This window comes from Necator americanus, chromosome V (genome assembly GCF_031761385.1).
Source record: "Necator americanus strain Aroian chromosome V, whole genome shotgun sequence".
Classification (NCBI taxonomy): Eukaryota; Metazoa; Nematoda; class Chromadorea; order Rhabditida; family Ancylostomatidae; genus Necator; species Necator americanus.
This window is the reverse complement of record NC_087375.1, coordinates 1,952,999-1,969,955: the sequence shown is the minus strand read 5'-3', so window position 1 is coordinate 1,969,955 and position 16,957 is coordinate 1,952,999. Positions and strand designations below refer to the sequence as shown.

Genomic DNA, 16,957 nt, shown 5'->3' with positions numbered 1-16,957 from the left:
ATTAGTTGTGCAGCCTACATGCAACTGGCGCACGCTATCGTTCATAAATTTCACCGCCAGTCACTCGCTTATAGGTTTTGCTACAAGAGAATTCTTGCTGAACATCCCATCACTTCTTTGAGAAATAATCTAGTAAGTTTCGGCTCGATCTTCTTTGAATACTCGATTGTTCTAAAAATAATAAAAAAAACTCGAAAATTATAGCTATGAGTCTGGAAATTGTGGAAATGGAGAAATATCGTGAAATCGAGTTTTTAAAACTAGACAATCAAAACTGAAGAATAGGCGTAAAATGTGATCCTCATTCATTCACATGACCGACTCCTTTTGAACTACGATGAGCATACGAAATCTAAAGTCAATTTGAGCTTGGGAAATATACCAAGACTTCTAGTGATAGAATACTATGAACTACTATAAAAACTATATTTAAAAAACAAATAAATACAATATAAAAGTACAACAAAATGACTGCATACGGTGACATGGTAGACATTATGCGGCACAAAATGAATTTACTCATTCGCCGGACATACTCCGCACTCTTACGAGTAAAAACATGTGGTGTTTTCGGGAATTTTTTCTTCCGAAAAATTCAGAAAACTGTTTGCTTATATGTTCAAACATACCTTTGGTTTGTGTCAATGGTCTTGACTTTAAGGGAGTCAATTTAATTGTTAGTTTCCGAGGAGAATTTTGATGAGCACGATCGTCTTCTGTGAGCATTTTAGAGCAAACAGAGCCAGTAAACTCTGAGACACTGGGTAACCTTAAACAGATCTAAGTGCCATCATCGCCGGGTAACATAAAGCCTCTCCAAAACGAGAACAAATGGAAACAAACCGTGTTCTTCCTGATTTACTTAGCTCCATTTTCCCACCACTACTGCGTATACAGAAATCATCCATATTCTTCTTAGTGCTCTAAGATAAAGAAATATGACCGTGAAATATCTCACTTGGAATTGATTCTTACAAGAAACACGAATAATCTCACATTGAGTGTTTGAGAAGCGTTTGGGCTTTCTGACGGCTGATTCTCTGCCAGTCGTTTGGCCCTATACTTTGCCACGAATCGTTCGTACACTTTATTTGGTAGATTCTCTGTGGGATATCTGGAAGAAAAGCCAAATATTGTTTAAGATAAAGAAGCAAATTCCAAGATTTCCAGAAAAATAATATGAGAACCTATAGGAGAATGCGCTTCTTCGTCGCTTCCTTCGCTGTGAAAACGGTGTCGACGTACTTGAAGAGTCTGGAGAGTTTGGTGTAGCGTTCGTAATGTTAGATAGCGGTAAAATGGGAGAAGCTAGCCTGAATGAAATGGAATAATTATTTCAATCAAAGTAATCCCTTCCAAGCGACAAATAAATTAACAAGAAAGAGAGGTTGAAACCAATTAGAGGCTCTGTTGATCTGCTATACTTAATAAAGGATAAAGGATAAAGTTTCCGCCGTTAATCAATCAGCTTGGAATGCGCCACCACGTTTACTTCAATTCAGAATGGTTTGAGGTTTAACAATGTGTAACTGGCCTATACAATGACATCGGGGGCTAGCCGATCTGTCAAGTCAGTGTTTTTATTCTCCCAGGCAAGTTTGGTGCCAATTTATCGACCCCGAAGGGATGAAAGGCTTGGTGAGCACTAGGGCGGAATGGAACCTCCGATCGATCGCGCAGGCAGCGGAACCTCTAACCGCTACACCACACCCGCCCCTGCTATACTTAATATGCTTCAATATTCCCAAGCAAAATCCCGAAAATCACTGGAAACTCTCGCTTCCGTGATCATGGGAATGTAAAAGACCTTACTTCATTATTTTTGAATTCGGAGACTTTGTAGGCGTTTTCAACCGTTTGATAGGACTTGCGAACGGCTCCTTCCTTTTACGAGACGGAGTATTGCTAACAGGAGCACTCGTATCCGGACGACACTGAGCGATTGACATTCTAGAAAACAAGATTTAGCACCTCCTAATAAGCACCTTTAGTTCCAATGCTAATGAATTCTTCAAAAAAAAAAGAAAAAAACCTGTTCATGAGCAGCATAGTCTTTTCAGATTCTTTCAACTGATAAGGTGTCATTCCTTCCAGATTCGAGTTCGGCTCCTTTTCCTTATTACGCGATTTGACAGTATCAGCGCTCCAAATACGCAAATGCTCATCATCCATGGAAGCGATGTATCTGCGTCGACAGCTTTCATTAAATTATATCACAACAACCGAAACTGATTTAGAAGATAAAATAAAACTCGTTTGAAATATTCAGTTTTAGATATAATTTGACAGAATAACTTCACAATAAATTTAACAGAGTCAAGAACAAAAATAAAGAAAGAAAAATCTGCACTCCGCTAAAAGTACTGATCTGAAATTAGTGAAAAATCACCGAAGTGCAAAAACTGTGCATTAGGAGCACGACGTAACTATAATCCATAAAATCCTATTCCCAGCATCATTTATTCGAATCAGGATATTTTGTAAGTGTCTAGCTGTTGTAAAATGCCAGTAAAAGCCCAAATAATAGCGACCTGTGTCGCAGAGCCCAAAACAATAGAAATAAACGTCATAATGAGAACTAAAAGTCTGCAGTCGCTTTTTTAAAACGAACAAAAAAAAAGCAAGAAAGATGAGAAGAGGATGAGGGAAATAGATAGGGATAATTTATGAATCATGATATATCTTCTTCCGCGTATGAATACTCCATTATGCTGATCTTATTAAATTTTTTTCAAATTTCGCCACTTTAATTACAAAAAGAACCAATATCTAACTTCCCGGCGCGACTCCAACTAACACAGCACACTTCAGAATCGTGTCCATTTAATGTGAACATTGGGAATGCAGCTCGACCTTGTTTTGCGGAAGACATGTGCTCATCCGAAAAGTTGTGTAAGTCCTAGAATGGAATTGCATTGAGAGGTAAATGGTGACAAAAAAATTCAAGAAAATAAAAAAAGAATAGATGAAAACTACTCTTCTGATGGGTAAAGCAGCAGAAACTAATTTTGATATGACTTCTTCTTGGAGTAAGGCATGCACCGTAACAAAGAAATTATAACCCTGCCAAGGAAACCTGGATTTGACGGTTTCCGAGGGAATGGCGCAGCTGCTCCATTCTTTGTGAGTTCCTAATACGGTTTACCACTGAATTCTCATCTTTTGAAAAAGTGGTTTGAGGGAATGTGCGCTGACGCAAAAATAGATCAAGCGGCTAATTATCTTACCCTACATCTTAAGAATTGAATCCTACATCAACTTTGTAGATATCTATCTTAAACCCACTTCGATTAGTCTGAGCTCTGCACTTTACGATAATTCTAAATCATGACGAGATGAGCGGAAATCCGAGTGCATAGCGTATATTTTATACGATGTAAAGATCTCCTTCGAACGACATTTTGAACCCCCAACCAGGAACCACACTAATGATGACGTACCTGCAAATCCCACAGCACAGCTTGCTGATTCTTCGAGCCGCAAAGGATGTGATCGCTAACAGGAGATGCTTGCACCTAAGAGACACGAAAAGAAAATATACAAAGCACCAGTTGTCAACATTTCTGGATATGTAGATGACAGCAAAAACACGAACCTGCACATAAAAAGATTCTATTGATGCACCACCAAAATGTCGAACTGAAATATATTTTCTACAGAGAAGCTAATTATCCAAAAAAAAAACAGTACAGAAAGACCACAAACAGAAATAAAACCACAATATGCCCACTAGGTTTAGTGTTGTTGGTCAGGATGCCGTACTCGTAGACGTAATTATCTGTCACGGCTGCAAATAGCGAACTTCCGTACCGATCAAGAGAGAGACATGTGACACCTATAAATTTATCAAAGCACATCCTGGAGCAGAACATTTCTCACGTTAAAATACAATGATTCAAGTCGCATACCAGCATCTTTGTTTATAGGGACTTCCAACACAGATAGTGCATGTCCTTCTTCCTTGACAGCAATTTTTCGAGTGTCCCAAATCTTCAAGCCACTGAAAACAATGCAATTTGTTCTCTAAACCAGAGCAGTTTGGTAGTTAAACTTCGCTATTCACCATCAAAATAGAGAAGAACCAATTCACAGACCTTTTAGCATTAGAAGATGCCGAAATCAGCATATACTCATTTGCATACACAAGACTAGTGACGCTCGGAGGTTCCACCTTTTCCAAACGATTCGATAGTCGCAGTGGTGTTGATTTTCTCTTCGGTGGAGTACGAAAATCTTAAAAGACTCTTCTAGAAATAAAAAGACTGCTAGTAGTGAAATTCTTAAAAACGAAATAAGGCGCTATATGTCAGTGAGCTCTTCCATCCACCACTTTTGCATGAGAATGCAAGTCAAGTCTATTATGCACCATTACGAAACTCTCTGCAACTGTACTGCTATGCTTGAAGGAACTGCATCTTTTGAAGTCTAATCGGATTTTAGCGAAGGCCTTTTCGTGGAATTGTTGTCGGAGGAAACATCTACTTTTACATATTACTTCCACATAATTTCATACTTTGATATTAATCCATTTTTGTTGCAAAAAAACTATTTGAACCCATGCATAGCTTACCTTTGATAACATGGGCATTTCTATATATATTCACAGGTTTCTTCAACTGCTGCCCCTGTTTTTGGAAAGTACTTGTTCTAGAATCCCACAAACGAATCTGTCCATCACGTCCACCCGTAGCGAAAACATCTAAGCAAAACTTTTTCATAATCATCGTGTTGAGACGCATAGTTAAACATAGTGAATAGCTGATAACAAAACTAACGACTATTATTTGGCGCAAAACATGCACTACGAACGGACATCTCATGACCGAAGTATAGAGTGGATTGTTGAGAATGAAGGTCCCATAATCTAGAAGAGATGGACCAGATCAAGAAACGAATTGAAAGGAAATTGAATATGTGAGTCGACATGGAATACTCGCAAATATCTTCCAACCTAACGGGACGTATACACTTTTGTCAGATACACAGTGTTCACTCACCGAACCGTTGTATCCCCTGATATAGACAGTAACTGAGTAGGACAGTTTGGAACACCGACAACATCCATAATAGTGGCCTCATGTGCAGCAAAATCTTAACACAGGAATCTCGAAAAAAAAAATAAATTAGAAGATCCAAGATTGCATAAAACACTGATGTGGATTAAACTCACGTTGCAAGATCGTAGTTCCAAGTTCATGATCAGATTCAACAACAGGAGCCACATCTGCTATGGCAATGTTCCCTTCATCATCTCCAAGATAGAGCAAAGTTTCGCTATGAGGCGAAAACCGACACACAACCCATGTGCACTGAATAAACAGAGCTATTTCTATTATCCGCCACGATGAAAGTCCAAAGAACAACTGATTTGTCGAGCTATTTTATGTTTAAGTTATGCTAAAAAAAAAGCTAGGAAAAATTGAATCTCGCACAAAAACAGCAGAAATCAATCCCTGCAAACTGAAATCTTAGAAGGAGTCCTCACAAGAAAGACGGGAAAACCACACAAACAAAGGGAAGAAACAGGTAGCTCGAAGAAACTCATCGGCGCCATCATCATATCGATCGGGAGGTCAGGGGTCTGACCGCCCTACTGAGGACGTAGCAGAACTGCCGACAGAACAAGTTACACGCCGACTGTAGGATACGTTTGAAGTGACGCATTCTTACCATTAGACCAAAAACCAAAATTCCTTGTCTCTTTGCAAGGTAATGGTAATTCTTTCAAAGAATCCGCTAACATATTCTGACAGATTGCCTAAAGAAACCCTCAAACAGTACACATTTGCACATTTGGTTCTGTCTGTCTAAATATGAGTTGGTAATTGTCAGAAGTATATTTCGAGAAAAAAGTTCGAATATCAAAGCATGCCGAAGGATATTCTGCGACAAATAACTCCAGATAGGAAGCCCTGCGATATTCGTACTTACGAGGACAACTGCAATCAGAAAATGAACTTATACTCCTGACGAAAGAATCTATGTAGTTTAAACACAAAACACGAGGAGGTGAAAGTGAACCAAAATTATTCGACTTCTCTCCTTTTGGAACTCGCCATTCTAGCCAACTATATGATGAACAACATACATTCATCCACGTGATAATACAGTACAGAAAATACAGACAATATTCTTGAGAGGCACCATCTTTTTCTTCGAGAACATGTGAAAATGGTGCTGACACAAAAACTGCGGGTATCGTTAAATTAAATGAATTCAATTAATATTTATTTATTAAATAAATGAATCGAGAGATGAAGTAGTGAGCGAAACAACTCTATGACAGACACTTCTCGATAAGTATACCGGATGCAATCGTTAAAGGAAGAAACGCTGTATGGTTTACGGAAAGGATTCAACTCCGACATATCACATTTTTTATACAAAACACATAAAAAGGAAACAAATCGGATAAAATCCAACTCACATCACTTCCACTTTCACCGGCAGAAGCTCGTGCCCAACCCGCTGAACGATACTGCTCGAAATATTTAGTTGAATAGCGTTGTTTACGATTTGCTATTGGATTTGCTATCCGAATGAGGTCCATAAAATGAAATCCCTAAAACCAATAAGGGAAATCTCCGGAGGAATTGATAAGAAGTGGAAGAAAATAAAGAACGAATTAAATATACGAATCAATTAACGACTATATGTCAAGCTTAAGCATCGTTCGTTCATAAAACTTAGGATTTATTAACCAACAGGAGATTTTCCTTGAAATAAGTTCGGAAATTCGTAACCACAAGAAAATAATTGGAAATTTGGTATTCGCGGTTACTCACTAGAGCGCACCGCGGCAATGGAGCGAACCTTCACTCTCGTCGTTACTAGTTCCGTCAACGTCCATGGAGCTGAGTGAAGGTGACTGTTGTTTTGCTAATAATTCCTTCTTTTTCTTGTACTCTGTAGTTTTTCCTGTTTTGTTTGTGTGTTCTTGGTATATTCTACAAAAAACAGTTGCAATTAGGATTTTTCTTCTGTAAATTCTAGGACAGTTTGATAACTACATGAATATTGACGATGGTGCAGGAGTTTCGAATCCAGATACAAGTCATTATGAAAGTCTGTACAAACTCAAAGGTATCCTTTGGGAATCTCTTACATACTATTATGAATTATTGAAAAAATGAATATGAATTATTCTTGAATATTATCAAATCCCGAGAAAGACTAGTACGTGGCTTTGTGGATCTGTCCGAAATTCTATACTTTTAATCTTCGAGGGGAAAATGCTGTTTGGGGGAGGGGGGGGGGGGGGCACTCAGTGGCGTCCTTATTTCCCGAAGCTCCAACTTACTTTTTTCTCTTAGTAACCTAAGTTTACGTGTCATAGATCCTCTAAGTCTAATGCTTAGGCCTTAGGGCCCCGAGTAAATTGATTATTTGATTATTTACTTCGAGAAATAAGAGCACCACTGAGTGCCCCCCCCCCCCCCCCCCCCGCTTCAAACGACACTTTATCCATCTTCAGTCCAACTGTGCTATCTTGCACGATTACGGTTGCTTGGATTGTGAAAGATATTGTAGAGATGAATTGAACAAGAAGCGGTGTGGGATCGAGGAGGGATCCTTGTTGCCACCATTCATCGCTGCAGTTCGCGATGGTCCCACCTCGATTCCAACCGCTTTCTCCGCCGCGCCGCTTCGAGCGCAACCGCTTACGCAACTACACCGTACTTCATATCGTTTTGACCCAACTATGACTGCAAGTCCATCTAGCTATAAATATTACAAAGAGAGTTAGGAATAACTTACCGTGTAATACAGTCCTTCACCCTGTTTCATAGAAATGAAACGACTAATCTACAAGTGGAATGAGAGTTAGGGACTGTAATGTTATACATGTTTCAATCCTTTCGAACCGGTGAGGGTTATCCTATTATCCTAGAGGGAAAGAGGGATGTCTTACAATAGAAGAGGATGGAGTTAGAGTTTTGCAAACTTCCGAGCATCTACCGTTCCACTCTTTCGAATAAATCATGCAGTGATGGGTGAATGAGATCGAATACTAGAAGTTTAGGTATTTCTCTTCCGTTCTGGACCCTAATGCAAATATTTCCAGGTCTGTCAACCGAAGAATTGAGAAAACGAAGACGAATATCGGAAGTTCAAATAAGAAAGCAGAAGCAAGAAGATTTCTTTAATAGTAAGAGAAGGCTAGACAGCGACGAAGTGGAGGTAACACACAGTTTCTTCTTCAGTACTTATAAATTATAGCTCTTTGTATGGTATCTGGTTTTGGAAGATTTATCAACTCTGCTCCGTCTACTAATAAAAACTGAAAAAAGTTGTAATAATTAAAAAAAAAACGAGTTTTTGTAATGAATCCTTGTTCTCACTGTAACGGTACATAGTAAATCTCATCCATCGTTAGCTTCGAGAAAGTTTTTCATTTCATCGCGTCTGTTTTCAGTTTACGCTCGCAGATGACTGTTGCATCATTCCGAAAGCTGTTCTTGACATGATAAAGAGTGGGAATTTCCAGAACGAATGTGCTGGTCTAAAATTTCTACGTTCTAAGATCTCTGAAAGCGCTGGTAAGTCCTTTAATCGTATATTCTGTTCGTCTGACTATTTTACATGTTCTCAATTTAGAGGATGTGAACTGCATGTCGAGTTTGGGTGACATATCGCTCATTTCCCAACTCACACGGTTGCTTATCCGCGGAGATGAAGAGCTTATCGATGATGTATCATGGATTCTTGTAAACATGTTTCGGCGACACGAAAAGCAACCGTTTACGAACGAAGTTCGTGGTCAAGTCCTTTCTACATTCTGTGGTCTTATCCGACGAGCTGCTTCTCCAAAAAGCATGTGCGGTGTTTTAGTTGTTCCATTTTTGATTTGTTTGTTTTTCTACATTTTCAATAGGTCACTCTAATAAATCTAGAATTCTTTTCTCCTGGAGCAAAGTAGTTGTTTACTGCTACAGGGTGCCAGGACAACTGGAGAACTCCGTTCTATCACAGCTTCTATGGTCTGTTGCTAGCTTGGTGGAAAACTCGGTTGCTAATAGGAACTTCGTTGTTGCTAGTGGAATTGTGCAGGACATTCTACAAATTGCATCTAGGTACTACACACTCCTTCAATTCTCTTATTTCCAGACAACCCAGTGATAGAACCAAGTACGAATTCTAGATAATTTCAGGAATAAGAAGCTTGTCATCCTCAGACATTTGATGTTTTTGATTGCTGTTCTATTTGCAGACATTCACGAGTTCACTCCTGATGTTGCTGAGGTTTTTTTTTTGTTTTTGTAAAATTCTAATGCTCAGCGCTGTTGACGATCACATATTTTACTTCGAACGTAAACGTTATAAACGTAAGAACAAGATACTAAAGTTCTTTTATGGTCTTCGGTAGTGGTGATTATTTGTTTAGTGATAGTGAATGTCGGTAAGTCTCCTACTAGAAATCTCCCTTCGCTTTCTACTCAGGGCTCCTGACGTTTAGATTCGTTTCGGTTCACTTATCAAGTAAACCCTGGCTAACACTTCCCATAAAATGTTTAAGACATAGGAAGAGAACTTTATGTGAGGATTTTTACACCTCCCGTTGTAAGTGGATTCGATCACACGTTGCGTGAAGTGGCTGAGTTCTATGGGCCTCTTTTTGTTCCGATTGTTTGTTTATCCAGATAGTCGACTGTGCTGGCGTTGTCTTAGTTTTTTTTTCCTTTTAAAATGGGGGAAGTGAGTACAGTTTGCACTCAGAAACGCTCACAATGAAATATCATGCTTTCACCTTAACAACTTTTCCATGTAATTCATAGTTCAAAGCTGATTAGTATGAAAGCATGGCCGTCGACTAGTTATGTTGGACCCTCTATCATAGTACCTGTTGCCTGCAAATATGTGCAAAATGGCTAGAGAAGGAGCGCGTTTCTTTCCCTCCGTTATCCAATTTTACGTACTGCTTAGAAATTCTCATGCGTGACTGTTTCAAGTAGCCAGAAAGAGGTGAGACTTTGCCTGGAGAGTGCGACTGAAATGCCGTTTGTGGATCACTAAATCACAATGAATAAACACAAACACATTTCTTATTCATCAATGTTATGACTAATTCAATAACACAATTTTTCGATGAGAAATAAGTTCGTTTATCCTTTCTTAGGAGGGGTCCTTGTTCCGGACTTGATGGCGTTGTGAGAGGCGTTTTCTGTTTTCTGGTGATTACACACCGCCTTCCTGCAATACTTGTCGAAATGATTGAAGAAATAATAACCGCTTGCTGGAAGATTTAGTAAATGAGTGTAGTAGTTCTCGATGCATCTTTTCTATATGTTGGATATACTTCTCGGCTCTCATTACTTATCTATCTTCTCCAACTTCGCATTTTGCTTCAAATTTCAAACTGCTTGTACCACTAATTTACTATCATTAGTAGTTTTGGGACCAAAATACGGTGTTGATGTTGAAAACTGTCTCCGCAACCCTTCGTCCCCTTCTAAAATTAAATAAGAAAATGGTTGATTCCTCTTTTAACGTTATTTTGGTACTGTGAAATGGATCTAAAGGGAACAACTGCGAATTATAGGATGTTCAGGAAGTTGGGCGGTTCGGATCGAGGAGGGACCATTTCTAGCATCATTAATTGCCATAGTTCGCATCTAGATCTGAACCTGATCTGAAGGTCCCATCTAGATCTGAACCGCTAGCTCCCCATAAGAGGATGAAGTCTCAGGCGTATACAATGACTATACCATATACAATGTTCATACACTACTCGTTTATATTAACTCAGTGCCGCGCTCTGGTTTAATGTATCAGTTCGGTGTGTTCGATTATTCTTTCCGTACGAACTATTTTAGCTTTGTCCCTTGCTACCTCTTGTTGCTCGTCATTTATCTTCTGAGGACGAAACTATCCAGGCTGACGCTGTTCGGACCTGCAAACTAATGTCCGAATGTGTAGAGTTTTATGGGGTGAGTGTTTCTTTCTCCACTCCACTTGAAATATTCCAAGTAATTTCATTGTTTAGCCTATGGCAGATGCTGGAATCTTATGTAAACTGATATATTTAATACCTAAGTGTTCTTCATATGTCCTGCAAGGTGTTTTACGCTGCATTGCGAATGTCATACAAGAAACATCGTTGTACACGAAAGGTAGGACTTCTTTTTATAAGATTATGATAGGAGATGTTGAAGCTGTCAAGAGAGAGAATAGAGATATGAAATATACCGTTACGTATTTAGCTACTATTTATTTGAGTAGATCACCATTCTTTCGTCTACTGCACATTTTTTTTGTTTTTTTTTTTTCCAGATATGATTAGGGAGAATCTACTCAACAACCTTATTCCCCTTATGTCGCGAAGTACAACGATGCGGGAGTCTTGCTTCATTTGTAGTAACATCGCAGCCGAAGGTGGTGATGTATTACAAGCCGTTCTCGATGCTGGAACGCTTAAGCAAATGTCGATTTTGCTCGAGATGGCTGACTATGAAACCCGTAAAGAGGTGTTGATCTTGGTATTCACTCTATAATTGAGAAATTCGATGAAGATGGGTTTTCAGGCGTTCTACATCATGTACCACACTGCAACGTCTCCCCGCTCCTGTCATCTCGCGGCACTTTTAGCAGCCGATTTATTGGCTCCACTTTGTGACTTTCTTACAGTTTTGGAATATTCACTTGTTGCTGACGCTATGGAAGCTCTGTCTTCCTTGCTCGCTTATGGAGAAGAACTTGCGATAGGATTGACAGGTAACTGATCAAAAACTACAAGTGGTTAGATTATAGTATAGCCGTTCAAGGGGGTCTGAAGGAAGTTTATGTATGAATTGTACCTATATCTCTCGTCATGACCACAAAAGGCCTAATAGCAGAAGAGAGAGAAAGAGAGAGCGTATGCAGATAGGTTTTGTGGACCTTTATTTTATAAGATGTCGAATGTTGAATTGCACAAGGACTGCATTGTTGATTGTTGGAAGGCCAAGTTCTTAAGAATAATAGCTTTGTGCTTTTTGGCTTTCTAGAAATAATTGCGTAATTATGACGTTTGATTTTATAATTTCATCTTTTTCTAGATACTGTTCGTTATTTTCTTGCATACCCATTTATACCCTTCATTTTTATTTCTCCAGACTTCCTGAATCCTGTCGCTACTCGAATGGAAGAGCTCGGAGCAAAGGATAAGTTGGAATTTTTGTGCAACAGTCACTCCATGAACATACACGTTGCAGCTCATGAAATTCTAGAGAAGTAAGACTTTTTTTCGGAAATTTTTATTTGCGCGACTCAAGTTGGCTCTTTGTATCTTATCTCTTACATTTAAAGATACTTCTACTCGTGTGACGAAAACGAAATCACAACTCAGCTTGCAGTCACCATGCCACCTTACTCAGGTGCTGTGGCACGCGACTCAATGGATGAAACAATAGACATGATTGTAAAAAGTGTATGTCTCTGATGCTTCACAAAAAGCTCCTACTCTTCCTATGTAGTAGTATTGAAAATTTTTGAAGCCTTACTTACACAATTAATATAAGTCAAATTTGACAATTGTGCTTTAGAATTGCTTACGAATTAGATGCTAAAATACTTGTTCTTGAAACTTTGTCAAACAACTACTAGGGTGTAACTTTGTCTTACGGTCATGGTAGCTCGTATATGTTTTACCTTGGCTTTTTCATTGTTATGAAATTGTAGCTCTAGCGGGTATTTGTATTATATTATTATTTCACAAGTTTTACTCAGTATGTGCATCAATTTTTCACGGAGAAATTGTGGTGTTAAATCGGCAAAAACTGTGCTGGATTTGTTCTACAGTATTGATAAATAGAACTCAGAGTATATTCTCTTTAGAGTAGTTTTTTTTTCAGAAACATCATTTTAGGCTTAAAACTAATGTTGAGATAAACTCTAATGAGATACTGAGAATAACGGAACAAAAGAATTAGTCGTACATACGCCACTTTTCTATAGTTTTTCCTCTCTAGCTTGTTCAGCAGATTTTCTCTGGATCTCAGTCGAATCCAAACGGAAGAAATGTTTGTTCATGTTTGGAATATATATTCTATGTATATGTGAACAACGGCTTCGCCGACCTCCTGTGCTGATGTCATCTTTATCGATTTTTATTCAAGTTAATCGGATAGAGGACTGCAAACCTTAGAAAGCTCAATGACCAAGAGAATCATAAACTTCGAGAAGTACTGTGACCAAGAAGATTTTAAACTTCAGATAGCTCTGAGATCAAAAGGATCTCAAAATTCAGAAAACCCGTGCTCAAGAAGATCTCAGCTCCCAAAAGAATTAAAACCAAGAAGATGAAATAATCAGATCACGATGCTGCTTCACATTCACAGCGTAGGTAGAAGATAGATGCTCTGTTGGACATCAGATATTCATGTTCTTTGTTTCTCAAAGGTTCGTTTTCATACCCGTAGAAAACTGACAGTGACGCTTCTGTGCACTATTATTTCTTGGTTTAACTACCAGCAATTGCAGCGAACGCGCGCGGCTTCAGGTCGTTTTGACTCGGCAATGCATCAAAGTATCTGATCAGTATCCAGAAAGAGAAGAATGGGAGGATTGACGGAGATGATAAGGCAAAAATGCTGAAACCTTCCGCTCTGACCATGACCAATGGGTTGACGAAATTAATTACTCGACAAAATACATGTTCCAGGATAAAGTTGTTATTGAAACACGTATAAACCGTATACTCACATACCACATAGCAAGGCTTTATTGAATCCAAGAAGAAAAAAATACTCGTAAAAACCAACAAATCCATAAAATTGCTACTTTCACTCAAGATGATTGTCATATTCGTGGCTAATATACATAAAAACCCCAGTTGGGAAAGTTCCACATTCTCCGAAAAAAAAAGAGGCGAAATCAACAATAATGATGGACGAATGCCGTAGGGCATTTTCCGCGACGTGTTGATATTAGTACCCTCAAGCACTTCCATAGGCAACTTTTTGTTGTATTCCGTAGGTTTTGAGAGGCAGATTTGCGGAATGCAACAGATCAATAAATGAGTGGTGATCGATCATCGTCTCAAGCAATGTACCAAGTGCTCACCCTGCTTCGTTCCTCATCACCAGTCGCTGCGGTCACTTCCTTCAACCCCTCCATTTTCAAATGTTGTCAGATGCTTGATGTAGCACTGATTGCACAGAATCCCGACACTCCGCTGGTACGATGTATATTGCAAGTTTGTGGTGAGAGAGCGAATAGCAAGCACTCTTTCGAGACAGTGGTTCATCTAGCAAAATCCGAGGCACACATGATTTCTAATATACGTAAGAATTCGCGTCGAACAAAATTGACAACATTTGACGACAGGCTATCTCAGACAAAAAAAAAACGATAGTGATTGCTATCGAAAACTAATCAATCAACTCCCCTCCCGAAGACCCAACGAAGTCATGGATTGCCCAGAAAGGATTCCGTTCTGTCTACCTTACATGTCTGATGATATGAGCAGTGCGGTACAGAGCTGTCTACGCAAAGCGGGTATACAAATTATGAGAAGGCTGTGGAGATACTACTAACGAACCTCAAGAGTCAGCCGATACGTAATCGTGAGCATGACCGACTTTGTACAACTCCAAGCTGCATGGTTTGTTCATATGGAAGAGACGGTGATTGCATAGTATCAGGATAGGTGAGCTGTGTGTTCGGGGTCGAGTGGCATCTAGATGGGCTCGTAAAATCTAAACCATCCACCGCACTCACAGCACACCGTAAAATACATGATGAAAACTCCGAAATAGAGTAGAAGTTGCGATACTATCCTTCGAGTTCGAAATCATAGCACGCAGATCACTAGAGGTATTTCAGATAACAGCCAAACGTCCAGAATCAACAGAAAGGATGAGTGCATTGCGGTCACAAACGAACTGGCGCCAAATGGATCAGATCTGTGCAATTTTTGATCTACGGGCGGATCATTAGATCCAACCTAGAAACCGTTATGACTCGTGATTTTGGTCGTGGTGGTCTGTAACATTACTAAATTCGGCAAATGAGGTAAGCATTAGCTGATGTGTTGTTTTTTGAGTTTGCATATCGCTTGAATGCTTTCTATAAAGTGATGAGGCGCTTGAGAGGACAAGTCTCTGATGACTTTGATTTTTCACACTCTGACGAAGGCGACAACTAGCTATTAGTTAATAAAGAAAGATCAATACCTATCTTGACTATAGCTCAAGCAACCAATCAAAAGCTACGAAAATTAATTCGTCGTCATCAGCGATGAGGCGTCACAGAATTCTAAGGACTTACAGCTTTCAAGAAACACTCACTCATGCAAATTTGGTGCAATCAAACAAACACGAAAGCAAATAATTTGAGTGACGAGCTGTTTGTGAAAATACTCCTATATAACGAAAACAACAACAATGATAGCATTATTTCTTACCATTAATCGATAATGATTGGTTCATTTGAATGTAGAGTTCAAGCAAGCTGATTGTGCGAATACCGCAGGCTTGTATAGTTGAAACGAAGCTTTTAGGTAAATGAATGCAACAGTAGTAGATATGAAGGGTCCTTGCCATTAGCATTTCATCCGTTTTTTCATTTCATTTTTTTGTGTCTACTTAATAAAAGATTTAGAAAATGCCACTGAGGATTGCTGGCAGCGACATAGCAGGTGTGTACGATCCACTTGGCAGTGATCGAAGGTTGCAGAACCCACAACGAGACCCGTAAGTTCGTATAGTGAGAATGTGAAATTACCAAAAGTTATCAGAATCGGAATAGAAATTGGACAAGCTCGCGTGACCGGCTAGCTCCCTGTTATGTAAGAAAGTTAGGAAAACGGAAACGAGCGTTTCTAAGAAATACAGAAGGTGCGAACAAAGTGCGCCCTGCTATCGCTAATACCTCCATATTCGCTAATTACGTCATAGTATGCCGCCGGCACGTTGCAACGACGCAACGGAAACTCACGAAAAAACTTGATGGTACGAAAACCACAGCAAAAGCGTAAAGCTCGGATAATGGATTGCGGAACCCGTAGTGGTTCCGCTCACCGTTGCCTTACCGTCGATTACAAATTGCAGTAAAAATGCGTTGACACATCCCAAGATGACTGATACGCCAGAGACTTTATTCTTTAATTGAAAAGGCTCTTTAACTCAGAAATTGGGTCATAAATACACATATAGCCTGTGGGTTAACGAAAGCGAACAATTCAAACGTTCCCTTTTCTTCAAACCTCGGCATGCTTCTGGCAACCAAATATGTTGTGACACTTGACGGAGTAAACGTAGGATTGTTCCAATCAACCTCTATTAAGGCCTCTGAAGACGGCAAGAAAGCCGAAACATCAGGCAAATAAAGGGTTGCATCTAAAAACCTCGTAGGCATACTATTAGAAAATATAGACAAGAGCGAGCGTCTCTTATCATAAATGTCGAAACAAAAGGATAACTGTTGCTGGTGAACACACAGAATTGAGCTACTGTATGTGGTTGCAACTGTTGGAGTGTATTGATAACAATGAAAACAGTCCTCCATCTTCTGGAATTTTTTTTTAGCCAACAAGAAAAATTTGTGTTTCTTCTTTCTTCTTCTCTCTTCCTTGCCTCATTGAAAATTTCGGAAATGAAGAGATCTTCTGACTCATTTTCTGATTAGATGTCAATGAATGAATGATATCAATGAACAAGAAATTCCACTACTGTTTAGGTGTTTTCTTTTTGTTGGAGATATCGAGCAGGATTTTGGAGTGTATACATTTTTAGAAATGATATGCTCCTATTCTTCATTCCATTTGGGATTGTGTTGTTCACGTCGCTGGTGCTGGAAATGGTGGCAATAATTTACTCCAGAAGGCTTGCAGCACTTCAACGGGCCGCTGAGGCTGCAACCGCTCCTAAGAGAGAAGCTGTCACGGAAGTGGAAGGAGAAGAGACCACAAATTTGTCAGAAAGAAGTGCGTTGGATGCTGATCCGAATGATCCGTTTTTCAAAAATTGAGTCGTTGTTG

The 16,957-nt window shown here is 39.3% G+C and overlaps 3 protein-coding genes across 3 annotated transcripts; 2 read left to right on the top strand and 1 right to left on the bottom strand.

The window, feature by feature from the left end:
- Positions 1-109: 109 nt before the first annotated feature.
- RB195_012688 (uncharacterized protein) lies at positions 110-6,550 on the bottom strand (the record flags this gene model as incomplete). Its single annotated transcript, XM_064202181.1, has 18 exons — positions 110-171; positions 630-769; positions 844-923; positions 997-1,114; positions 1,188-1,313; positions 1,813-1,950; positions 2,033-2,185; positions 2,775-2,899; positions 3,441-3,515; positions 3,596-3,639; positions 3,731-3,835; positions 3,909-4,000; positions 4,095-4,233; positions 4,571-4,699; positions 4,776-4,864; positions 4,998-5,091; positions 5,171-5,309; positions 6,428-6,550. The coding sequence occupies 18 exons, from the start codon at positions 6,548-6,550 to the stop codon at positions 110-112; spliced, it is 1,971 nt and encodes a 656-aa protein (XP_064058062.1).
- A 298-nt stretch (positions 6,551-6,848) lies between these two features.
- Positions 6,849-12,418, top strand: RB195_012687 (uncharacterized protein; the record flags this gene model as incomplete). Its single annotated transcript, XM_064202180.1, has 13 exons — positions 6,849-6,864; positions 6,994-7,083; positions 8,066-8,181; positions 8,417-8,540; positions 8,599-8,818; positions 8,937-9,074; positions 9,153-9,243; positions 10,815-10,928; positions 10,985-11,111; positions 11,272-11,465; positions 11,523-11,712; positions 12,093-12,210; positions 12,286-12,418. 13 exons carry the CDS (start codon positions 6,849-6,851, stop codon positions 12,416-12,418), a joined length of 1,671 nt encoding a protein of 556 aa, XP_064058061.1.
- A 3,164-nt stretch (positions 12,419-15,582) lies between these two features.
- On the top strand, positions 15,583-16,947 carry RB195_012686 (uncharacterized protein; the record flags this gene model as incomplete). The annotated part of the gene is made up of 2 exons (XM_064202179.1): positions 15,583-15,671; positions 16,713-16,947. The coding sequence occupies 2 exons, from the start codon at positions 15,583-15,585 to the stop codon at positions 16,945-16,947; spliced, it is 324 nt and encodes a 107-aa protein (XP_064058060.1).
- Between the last annotated feature and the right edge of the window lie 10 nt (positions 16,948-16,957).